Source organism: Alosa pseudoharengus, unplaced genomic scaffold (assembly GCF_046254945.1).
Source record: "Alosa pseudoharengus isolate Yale_2024_CS ecotype anadromous, Long Island Sound unplaced genomic scaffold, YU_APseudo_1.1 YU_APseudo_1.1_scf_15, whole genome shotgun sequence".
Taxonomy (NCBI): Eukaryota; Metazoa; Chordata; class Actinopteri; order Clupeiformes; family Clupeidae; genus Alosa; species Alosa pseudoharengus.
In genome coordinates, this window is record NW_027468620.1 from 21,419,201 (window position 1) to 21,431,692 (window position 12,492).

At 47.4% G+C, this 12,492-nt stretch overlaps 1 protein-coding gene across 1 annotated transcript; it reads left to right on the top strand.

Moving 5' to 3' along the window:
* Window positions 1–1,340: 1,340 nt before the first annotated feature.
* On the top strand, window positions 1,341–11,328 carry synpo2la (synaptopodin 2-like a). Its single transcript, XM_076285886.1, has 4 exons — window positions 1,341–1,548; window positions 4,268–4,419; window positions 4,715–5,403; window positions 7,509–11,328. Exons 1-4 carry the CDS (start codon window positions 1,447–1,449, stop codon window positions 10,409–10,411), a joined length of 3,846 nt encoding a protein of 1,281 aa, XP_076142001.1. The 5' UTR covers window positions 1,341–1,446; the 3' UTR covers window positions 10,412–11,328.
* The last annotated feature ends 1,164 nt before the right edge of the window (window positions 11,329–12,492 follow it).

Sequence of the window (12,492 nt, forward strand, 5' to 3'; positions counted from 1 at the left end):
GTCTGGTGGCTGGCCAGGCAGCCCCTAAGCCCCCATGAGCACAACTTCACTGTAGAGGGGTCTTTTCCAGTGTTGGGAACATCCTCGCATTTAATACATAATGCACTACATGTGGAATAACCATGACGTACTGTAGATATTCATTAAATAGTGTACAATGTCGTGAATGAGTGGATGCCCATTGTGCTGCTGCAGAGTACTAAAAAGTGAACTCTTAGGTTCTGAAATGTCACACATCAATCATATGCTCACTTACATCAGCGCAAATGATAATTTCTAGTTGTAACTGACTACATGGAACGCCCATGAGTTACAGTGCAGTCATAGGAATTAGGTTAATATGTGACCTTTCTCAGAGGGGACTTCCCTCACCATAGGGAAAATGTTTTGTTTGTGTGAACCTGGTTGGAGTGGCCATGTTGGATCCTGATGTGTAACCTGATCAGGAGCATCTTGTCAAGATATGATGAATTTTCTTGTGACCTCCACCTGGGAAAATATGTTCTCTGTTAATAGTTTGTTTATTTCACTAAGAAGGGCTGGAGCTTCAGATATACCTTGTAGGGCATACAGTATCTTTCAAATTGTCAAGTCAGTGGGTGCTAATACTATCCATTACATGACTAGTTTGACTAAAAAAGATTTTGATAACCTCCATCACAATCTCTCCATTATGAAATAAAAATTAAAATGATACCGTGTTTTAATGAAATGTGTGAAATCTTCTTTGAGTCTCAGGTGTCAGGGGAATGTGATATTTACCTGAAGCTCCCATTGCAAGTAGTTTCTCTGATGTCACACCATTCTCATTATATCAGAGTAAGTGCAGGGTTCTGGGGGCACAGGCCTATTTTTGGAAGGGTATCTTAGCAGTGTCCTCTGAGTGACAGCACAAGTGTGCTGTTGGACCCTCCCTTCATCCAGCACAAGATTCCACTGGACTCTCACTCTTTTGCCTGCTCTCTCTCTCTCTCTCTCTCTCTCTCTCTCTCTCTCTCTATTTTAACTCCCTAAGTCACTGTATCCCTATCAGCAGCACACTGGTCAGGGTGTTGGGTGTGTGTGTATGCGTGTGTTTATGTGTGTGTGTGTGTGTGCGTGTGTGTGTGAGAGAGAGAGTATGTGTGTGCCTGCGCATGTCTGTTGTGTATATCCATGTGTGTGTGTGTGTGTGTACGTGTGTGTGCGAGCGAGGGAGGGAGGGAAGGATAGCAAGAGAGAGTTTGTCCAGGTGCTGGAGTGGGCAAACGGAAATCAGCCACAGGACTCTGTAGCAGCTCTTTGAGAGAGAGAGAGAGAGAGAGAGCCGGTCCCTAGCTCTGAGACAGGGGCCCCCCGCGAAAAACATGGAGACAAGATGCTGAGGGCCCACTAAAAGCCCCCTGACTGATACACTGGCAAAACGGACACACACTCACACTGCGGGACAAGGCCGGCGTGAACGCCATGGTGGCTGAGGAGGTCATTATCACCCTGTCCGGTGGTGCGCCGTGGGGCTTTCGGCTACAGGGAGGTGTGGAATGCCAGAAGCCCCTTCAAGTGGCCAAGGTACGGGCTTCTCGGGGAGAAGTCCATCCGTTTCATTTCTGAGCATTGATGAAACATTTTGAATGTAGATGTAGGACATTAAGCTCAAGAGGCACTGAAATACTAGCCTGGAAAATTCAGGGTACTGAAATACCATTGTACTGTGTACAAGTGCTTTAAAGTAATGTGTGGGATGTGAGCGCATGGCCAGAGGTGGAGGCCCATCCCTTGATGTGTGTCTGGTGAGTGGAACAGGGCCTCATGTGGAGACAGTCCAGTGATTGATAGTGCAGTGAACTTTAAGCATATAGCTTGTGTATCTATGGCAGAGCTGCTTAATCTACATACTTTACGTTTCTGACTCCTTGTTTTTCGTTCTGCAGGAAGAGTAGCATATAGTTGTGAATTTTGGGAGAACAGCATTGCCAAGGAATTAACTCACAAATGCAAATCAGTCCGTTTCTATTACTCACTTACTTTCTATTATGCACAGAGCACCAGGTATGCAAGCTGGATGATGACCCAGCCAATATATTATATGTTAAAGGGACACCAGGCAACGTTTTCGTGTTAATTACTCATCTTCGTAAGTCGGTATATAAATGGCTTATTACAGGGCGAATGAAGACTCTCTCGCCCGCCCCTACTGCCTGTAGGAAGAATATCCCCCTTGCAAGTTCAGTGTATCGTACCCGCCGACCGAAGCAGGTTCAGTTTACATCCTGCTTCCACAGCACAGAGGCAGTCTAACGAAACGCTAGCGATTGTTGCAAACGTGTGTATAATGGAAGAGCCGGCGAAGAAGTAGCAAAAACCCTTGAAGGAAGATGCAAAGAAAAGGAAAAGAGCTTCAGACCGAGCGAGGGGGAGTTTCGTAGAGAAAAAGCATCAGGCTTGCCTGGTGTCCCTTTAATGCTGCAAAACGATCATATACACTATGATATATTTTATGCTTATTAAAGTCCTGTTTTTGCTTACATTCTCTGCTTACAAAACTGGCATTTCCTCGGCAGTATATATACAGACTACTGAATTGGAATTAAGACGTAAAATGTAATAATGGATGTCCACAATACACATTCCAGCTAGCTGCCAAAATATTTTGTGATGGATCTTGGTGTCTTCCTTTAGTGTGTATTTGAGTCTTCCTGCAGACAGGATATAAATGCCCATACAGTGTGTGTTTCTGTGAATGCCCAAACTCTGTCTGAATTTACAAGTGTTGAGCTTGCGGAAAGTTATTTTTTCATGGGGGCTATTCTGGTAGATGGTGCAGCTAGCTGAAGCTCCAGATGGGGTTGCCTTAAGGTCAGGAGGGGGCTGGTTTCAGGCTGGAGGAAACATTTCCTGATTTTATTTTGGTTTTAGCGAATATAAAGACAACAGCAGCAGACAAAATGCATCAGTTCTGATAAATGTTGGAACTAACATGACAATCATTTCATAGCCACTTGATGGGAACTAACATGACACAAAACTGGATCAACTGCCTTTATTTATTATCTGAGGATATTAATGAGGTAGTAGTCAGACCTCTAATATACTTGACATACTCACATGACAACCACAATGATTTCATAGCCACTTGATAGGAACTAACATGACACAAAACTGGATCAACTGCCTTTATTTATTATCTGAGTATACCAATGAGGTAATAGTCAGACCTCTAATACACTTGACATACTCACATGACAACCACCTGTGTTGTGTCATAGATCAGCTGTCTTGTAAGTAAATAGGTCACAGTAATCTCCACTGGTCCTTGGAGGTGGACAGCATGTGGCTCACACACTCCCAGCTTCCCTCCCTCCAGTCCCTGATCCACACCATCTGACCACTGGTTCCTCAAGGCGGTAGTGGCGGGCCTTGTTTGTTTGGAAGTGTCTCTCTCTCTCTCACACACACACACGCAGGTGTTGGTCTGAGGGTGGCAAAGTGTGGGGTGCTTTTGCCTTTGAGCGAGGGGCCCGCTGATAATGTGATGACTGCGATCATGAGATGAGGCACAAGTAGCACATACAGACTCAGTGGTGGTGGGAAATTCCGAAGCACCTGTGTCTTGAGGCTGTAACAAGCCCCCAAGGAGAGTCACTCACTCACAGTTGACATCCTCCCCACAATTAGTTACGCAAAGTCAGGAGCCCATTGGCTGGATTAGCGGCAGAGGGTCTTTGATTTAATTACATCACAAATGCCACTGCTGGGTATTTTGGGGGTGAGGGTGATTGATTGGTCCCATGTTTGACCTCCAGCGCGTCTTTGTCCATACCCTTCACCAGGGCAACCATCTTGACATTTGTTTATAAAACAAGCGAGTGGACTGTGGCGTAGCTGGAGGGGATGGCACCAGACCAGATGAAATGCTCATGGCACTGTCTTGGCTTGGCTGACATTTCACCACCAGAGTGGGAGGACAGAGACACACTTATGTTGGCATTTCGACAGTGCCCAAGTCTAGTCTCACTGTACAACCCGACATACAAATACGGCCTTCAACCAAATGCAGTAACTGAAAAACAGCTGTTTCAAGAATGACAGGCCTCCCGTTGTATGACTCTTTATAAACTCTCAAAATATTCCTTTACTGTACATCGCACACTTATTTTTGGGTTCATATAAATCTATTCTCACTCACATCTGATGACCATAGGAATGCACAGGGTCTTGGCAGCTAGCCTGTGCTTCCTGCTGTGTAAATGTGTGTTGCTGCTGTTGGAATCTCCCTCTGCTGGTGCAGGTACGGAAGCGGAGTAAGGCATGCCGAGCGGGTCTCCGAGAGGGGGACGAACTGGTCTCCATCAACGAAAGCCCATGTGGATGCCTCTCCCATGCCCAGGCAATGACCCTTATCGACAGTTCCCCCGGCACCTTACACATAAGAGTCAAGAGGTCAGACATCTGTCCTAAAAATGGATTTCTATTTATAGCTTCAAAATGGAATCATTGTTATTATTATAGTTGTTGTTTTTGCTGCTATTGTTGTTGTAAGCAAAACTAATATTTAAAAACAACGATGATGATGATGATTTTTATCCACAATTGCTTATAATAGCAATCCTTCTCTTTTTTAAGGACCATGACATTAGTTAATGTTGATGGTTGAACTGTGATTGCATGTGAGATCCTCAGTGTCATGGTGGCACAGTAACTTAGAGTCCAACTCACCCCTCCCCTCCCCTTGCAGGGCTCCAGCTGGTTTCCAGTCGGTGGTCCTCCTGCCCCGAGCCCCATCGCCCCGAATCGATAAAGAGTACCGCGCTGCGCTGAGAGCCATGTCCCCCTCCGGCTCCGGCAGACACCAGCAGACGGCCGTGCGGCAGGTCCACAGAGGCTCCTTCCTGTCCCCTACTGGCACTGGCACGAGCCGCAGCGGCCTCACCTCCCCCCCAGGCAGTGAGGCGTACTACGGCGAGACGGACAGCGATGCCGATGTGGTGGCCCAGGAGCGACAGAGGCGCCAGAAGCGACGCAGCCCCAGCAACAGTGTCCCAGGCAAGGCTGGCCGCGCATCCCCCGAGGGCGGTGAGACTTCGGAGATGAGCGGTTACGACAGCGCGCCAGACCCGTCCTTCGGTGGCCCGGAGATGCTGCCGGGCGTGGCTCGCCGGGAGGTCATCTACCAGCCGCCTCCGTCCACCGCCTGGTCCTCGCAGACCTCCACGGAGACATCATCCATGAGCGCAGACGACCAGGGCCCCCAGGAGGACAGCGGCTTTCAGGACCTGCACAACGTGCCCCTGGTGTCCCCGGAGAGGGCCAAAGAGGCCCTGATGCTGAGCTCCCGCGGGCAGTTGGTACCCATGGTAGGGCCTTTAGACGTGCCCGTGGATGAAGAACTCACCGTGACGTACATGGATAAGGCCAAGCAAGCGAGTAAGTGGGTCATATATTTATTTCTTGCCATGCCTATTTCCTGCAGTACATTTCCAGCCGATTTAGTTCTAGTCAGAATACCTAATTCTACCCCAAGTAATGGGAAGTAGCTAACTTACTTACCAAAAACTGCAGCAACATACTTAGTTATAGCGTTTACATATTTCTGGGCATACCACTATGCTGAATTAATGCATAATATTAGGTGAAATTCGAACTCATCTGTAGATAGGAGCTATATTTGTCCTACTGAAACAGTGGAAAAGAACAATAGACACAAGCCTGGCCAACAAGGCCGCTGCGCTTGAATGTTTGGAGTGACGAAAAAACTAATCAAAAAACACTTGAGACGTAGGCCAATTCTGTGGAGGGTTATTTCCTGTGTTCAAAGCACTTTATCTAAGTAGCATTGTAGATAAATATCACTTACTAATTAGTTTTTGTCACTCTAATCAATTAAAACTCTGAATAGATATCCTCTCAGATAACTAACCAACACAGGTCTTGAGTGACAATATGCCAGCCAACATGAAATGCAGAGGGGCAGCAGAAGCAGTCACCCTTGGTCTGTCCACATCGGACTGGGACTATATTTGTCCTCTGGTTCAGTGGTCTGATAACCTGAGCACTGCTTCTGCTAGCTGGCACAGGGACCTACAGCTGCTATCTGGTATCAAGTAGCAGACTCACTCTTCCCCTCCTCCCTCCTTCCCTCTCTCTCTCTCTCTCTTGCCTTCCTTCCCTTCCTCTCTGCCCTCCCTTTCTACTTCTGTCTCCGTGTCCTTCTACATGTGTTCTTTAAATCACTTACTCCTCTACTATCCCACATTAGCCTACTATACATTAAATTGTACAACTCTTGTACTACTCTTCAGCATTTCTAGTCAGTTCCAACTCTTTATCTACAGTACTTGTCAATCCCAGGAAACACATTGCAGGACACTTTTGCATGCCTCTAGCCCACATGTACAACAACAGCAGGCTTGCAAATCCATACACCTATAAACACACAAACTGACGCATGTGAATGTTACTATTAATAGTTGGCCAGTTGAACCTTGCTAGACATAATAAACAGCTGATATATGACACAGTAATGATCACAGTTAAACAGCTGAAGAATGTGTGCCTGTCAGTAAATGATCCTGAGATGTTGAGCTGCATGGTTGGTTTGAGTTGTATTATCATTTTGATAGTTATTGTTATGGATATTCAGGTCTTTACAAGGCATATTTTGCTAATTTAGGTCTGTCAACTGTCTATTCGGCTATCAACATTGCTGTCCTCATATTTAGTATCACAATATCTGTGATTGATGAGAACAAATGTAGTTCAGAAGCTCGGAATTCTTCCTTGGTTGAGAGAACACTCACAAAAGACTTACAACTTGTGCACCTGATCTCTCCTCTAAACTGGAGCACAGGAGGCCTGTGGCTATTTGAGAATCCTGTTTCCAGAGGACCAGCAAATATAAGGTCATAAATCTGCAGATCTGCCTCTTAACACATACGTCATGGTCAAACATCTTCTCTAAGCATTTCGCTCTGTTTATTTATTTATTTTTATTTTCAACAAGCTGCGAAGTCTAGTTTGATTTTATAATACAGAGAATGTGTCAGTGTCACATAAGTGAATTTATGCTTGCTTTGGTGTGTGTCACTTTACTGTTTACTGTTAATTTGATAAGCCACAGGCATGCAAAAAGTTTTCTTCCCCGGATATGGAATCGTGTCACTTCAAAAAGATGAACGCTGCTAAGTGGATTCCTCTGAGGCATCCATGGAGATGGATGCTTGTTAAATATACTCCCAAAGCTGATTTTAGACCCCGATGTCAGCAAAGGTCTCGCTAAGATCTACCCATTAATCAGTCACTTAACTGCAATGTGATCATGACCATCTGGGTACGAGCAACTATCATGGTGCGTGATGTTAAAGCAATACTATGGTGGTATGAGACATGTTGAATCAATGTTAATATTTTAGGGAAACTGTGTCTACAGAGATATAACATGTGCTGTTACACCTGCAGAGAACCACTAAACGTTTCAACCAACTTCAACCAACTCAGCCTTGAATTTTCTGTTTCTTTGTTCCCTTTGGTAGAACTGAACCGTGGTGATACAGGCCAAGACAAGCAAGTGAAAGAGGCGCGTACTAAATGCCGCACCATCGCCTCACTGCTCACAGATGCCCCGAACCCCCACTCAAGAGGTGTGCTGATGTTCAAGAAGCGTCGGCAGCGCTCCAAGAAGTACACCCTCACCAGCTTTGGCAGCGTGGACGAGGAATTGCGGCAGGACTCTCAGGAGGAGGAAGACGGCATGTTCCCGGGTAGCGAGTCCGAGTTTGATGAAGACGGCTTCTCTGCCGCACCGGATCCGACTTGGGACAGCGACTATATGGACATGCTGGAGAGACGCTCGGCCAGCGCAGTGGGCCATACTGAGGAGGCTCCCAGCCCAGGGCTCACCGGCACCTCCGGCAAAGGGGCTCAGCTGTTTGAGCAACAGCGGAAGAGGGCAGATGAGCATGCCAAGAGAGCGGCCATTGCACAGGCCCAGACACAGGCGCAAGTGCAAGCGCAAGCTCATGCTTCAGCACAGCTACAAGGACAGATGCAGATGCAGAGCCAGATGCAACCAGAGGTGCAGGCAGACACTGTACCTGTGCACATCCAGGCATTCACACAGCCAGTTACCCAGCCACTCACACAGCCTGCTCCCCAACCACAACCTCAGCTAATGCAAGTACAGCCTTTCCCCCAGCCCCCACCAGTTGCTCCTAAACCTCAACAGCATCTAAGAGAGGCCCTGCCACCCACACAGAACCCCCCTACCATACCTCCTGCTCCAGTTGTAGCTGCTCAGCCTCTTTCAGTGGTGACCAATGGAGATGCCATCATACCCCAGGGCAATGTCATGTCACTAGCCCCGCTGGCAACAGGCCCAGCAGTGTCCACTCTCACAGCCCCATCTCCGACTCCACTTCCGGAGCTTCCCTCGAGCTCAGTTCTGAACCGGACAGCTCGGCCATTCGCTCCAGGTTTCATCAGCAACCGTGCTGCGACTGCACCAGTTGTCTTCCGCCCCTCTGTGGCTAAAAAGTCCCCCCGGCCTGTCTCTGTGGCTGTGGTGCAACATCCCTTCCCTGCAGCTGATGAAAGGGCCATAACTGCAGTCTCTTTCCCCACCTCTATGTCTGCTCCTTCTCTTCCCCCTGCTCCTGCCCCTAAACCTGCCCCACCTCCTCCAGTGATGGTTCCCAGTACTGCTCCAATGGCCACTACTATGGTTCCACTTTCTGCTCCAGTTGTTCAGGCTGACTCCAGTATCCCACTAGGACCCATGAGTCCTCCAGTCTCTGTAGTTCCTGCTGTACCTATCCCAGCCCCAATACCCATCTCTGCTCCTGCCCCAATACCCATCTCTGCTCCTGCCCCAATACCCATCTCTGCTCCAGCCCCTATACCCATCTCTGCTCCTGCCCCTATACCCATCTCTGCTCTTGCCCCCATGCCAGTTTCTGCACCCATCCCTGCTTCCCCTCAGCTTGCCAGGATATCCTCCTCTGTAGAGAACATTCAGGCAGCCTCCATGGCCATCCCTCCTCCAGTGCCGCCAATAGAACCACCTGCTCCTGCAGCACCAGTTGCACCTGTGGCACCAGCTACTATGGCAATGCCTGTACCACCTTCACCTCCAGCCTCTGCTCCAGCACCTGCACCAGCTGCTGTCTGTAGCTTTGACCTCCCAGCATCACCGCCAGTTATGCCCCAGTCCAGACTGAGAGGCACCACAGCAGGGGGACGCACTGGTATCTTGGAGGATGCCCGTCGGCGGAGCTCAGGCAGGCGCATGTTCCAGAAGCCCGAGGACAAGAAGAACTCACCCAACCCCACACTGCTGTCCATGGTGCAGAACCTGGATGAGAGACCAAGACACAGGTATTCAGATCCTGTCTCATATGATTACAACGAAGAGGACACGGAGGAAGCTGGGGGTAAAGTTCCTCCACCGGTGGCCCCAAAACCACGCATCATCCCTGAAGTCTCCCAGATCCCCCAAGCAGAAGGGAAGGGGGCTGAGCTTTTTGCCCGCAGGCAGAGTCGGATGGACCAGTATGTGGTGGACTCGCCAGTCTCACCAACCTACCCACCCCAGCCGGCCCCCCAGCCATACTCTACAAATATACGAGACTCATCACCTACTCAGTCTCTTCCTTCACAGTGGAAATATTCTCCCAATGTACGCGCTCCTCCACCCATTGGCTACAACCCCTTGCTTGGTCCCAGTTTTCCCATGGGACCTCAGCATGATAATGCTAGATCATCAGATGCCATGAGGGGAGGCCGGGGTGGTTATGGCACTCAAAGAGAAGGAATCAAAGCCCTGGACTTCCTGAGGAGGCAGCCATACCAGCTCAACTCTGCCATGTTTGGTGGAAACTACATGCAGGGCCCCAACCAATCGCAGATGCAGCAGAGAGAGGGTTATACTCTGAATGCACCTCGCCAGATCCCTGTCAAGGCTGCACGTGTCTACGAGATCAAACGGTTCTCCACACCCACACCAATGTCTGCCCCGACAATGGCCCCAAAAGTTATTGCCCCACGCTCCGCCACCACACTTGGAGACCGTATATCACGCTCTGACATGATATCTCCACCACCGGCACCCCAACCCCGTCCTTATGCCCCAGTTTCTGCCCCTGAACCTGCCCATGTTCCATTCCCTCCAGCCGCTCACACCGGGGGTCTTCCTGAGCTACCCAAAATCTCTGCTAACCCCGTTCCCAATGCCCACCCTCTCCCTTTCGTCCCGACTGCCTCCACGTCAGGTATGTCCTACGGTGGCCTGCAAGCTGCCAAGCAGTTCAAGAGTGCACCTGAGCTTTATACCCTGCCTCCCCTAAGGCCCGCACCTGTCCAGGTGCCCAAGCCACGCTTTGTCGCCACACGAGTGGGCATCCAGCCCCGCGTGTGGAGGCCTGGTGCCCTGCCGCATTGATTGGGTGACCTCATCAGCCTCCCTTGAAGTCAGAAGTCACCAGTACAATGAGGTCCCACTATGCATTTTCATACAACCAACTTGGCTGCCAAAACTGCTAACAATGCTCCAAGATTGTGAAAACATGCAAAAGGTATACATCATAGAATTCAAAGTTAGTTTGTGATCAAATGTATAGCTCCTTAAAAAACTGTACCCATTCATGTTCAGTGTTTAGAATGCTCAACAATTATCTGAATCATCTGATGGTTTACAAAAATCAAATAAAAGAAAATGTGATTCAAATGCTCAAACCTAATACATATTTTGTATCTATTGTCAGCTGGCCACTTGGCTGGTTTGTCATTGCTATTTTCATTAGCCAGTATATCACCTCACAAATTCTAGGCTCTTTTCGGACTTGAGTGGTGTGCCCAATTATCGGTGCCACTGATAAGTGACTTTAACCACAGAGAATTAGTGGCTTGTAACTAACATAAGTCTGTCAGCCACACAGATGCTTTCCCAAATTATCTATGAGAGAGAATTTTATCATGACATATTTCTGAAACTTAAACCACAGCATCACATAGGGGACATTCATGAAATCCAACACATATGATCATCGTTATAAAATGGGGTCAATGATTTGAGCTGGGAGTTCATGTAACAGAGTTGAGTACTGCCATTGACTGCATGAAGGCTTTGAGCTGGCTGGGAAATTGAATGTACAGGTTCACTCAAACAATTTGTGTCAGATGCAGATGCTTTTGTTTTCTAGAAACAAATGTGATGTGCTTAGAACTGAGTATCTCAGAAAATGCTTTAGCCACTCCTGGATTAGGCATATCTTCTGGTGAAAAAAATTAAATAGACTCCAGGAATTGGTTGGATCCCTGAGGTCTGAAAACTTGCCAGAAGTGCTGCTATGCTGAATTGAGTCAACTCATCATCAACTCAATTTTTTCAGTTAACTGAGTTAGCCTGATAATTGTATGTACTACATTTGTTGGAACCTCAAAACAGAACACAGGCTTGAGCAAAATGTGCCATTTCTATTTTTACGCCGTGCACTCTAACTCTGCTTTGTTAAAAAAATATACTCCACAGCAAAACATGCTGAGCCTGAAGACATAAAAAAGTACTTCGATGTCTTTGACCTGCTGAATGAGCTCTGAGTAAAGAACTAGTTGAACTAAGATTCAGGTAGGGATTTTAGCAGTTACAATATTCAACCCTCTTTCACAGTGAAGAAGGGCATAGTTGTACTGTGAAGTTAATGCTGACTGCAGTGAGAAGACATGAGGTTTGCATTTGTGTTCCATGCTTTGGCCCAGACAGGTCAATCAGAAATAATATCTCTTTTGGCAAGGCCTGAACGGAACAGGTGTTCTGCTGTCATGGCCTATTTGTGGAGCCACATAAGCAGTAAACTAGCCTGGAACACCACTGTCTTGGTGTTCGGTGTTCAATCTCATTACTCAAAATGCATAAAACTGAGTGCTAAGATAATGTTAAATGTTTTGAGAGGGGGGGAAAAAAAGAGAAAAAAACTTTGATTGCTGCTTTAACCTATTTTCTGTAAGGTCAAACTGATTTGAGATGGAAACGTATGAGGCAAGTTTGAGACAGCAACAGAAACTGGACAAAGGTTCCTGGTTGGTGATGCAGGTTGAGATGTACTTGCTACATAATGCTAGTTTAGATCATCACCACACATGGAAAAAGGAAGGAATTTTATAAGAAGGGTCTATCAGAATTGATAAGGTTCCTAACTGCCAGATACCCTTTTTTGCTGCTAGCCTTGTTTTTCTTTTTCAAGACAATGCAGCAGAAGGGTCAAGTGTCATTTGAACCGACTTATTGACTGTATATTGAAGTGTGAATTCCCTCAGCCTTCAGTGATGTGAGGAAAGTGATAACGAACGACTGGGATCTAAGACCTTGTTTGAGAATGTAGAGGGAGCAATTGAGAGAGACAGAGATGCAAAGAAATTCCACTATGTGTCTTTTTTCAGTATGAAACACTGACAAACCATTGAAGAGAAAGTAGGAGTAAGACCTGGCAAGATTGAAACGGTACAATAAATGTAGACTGTTAT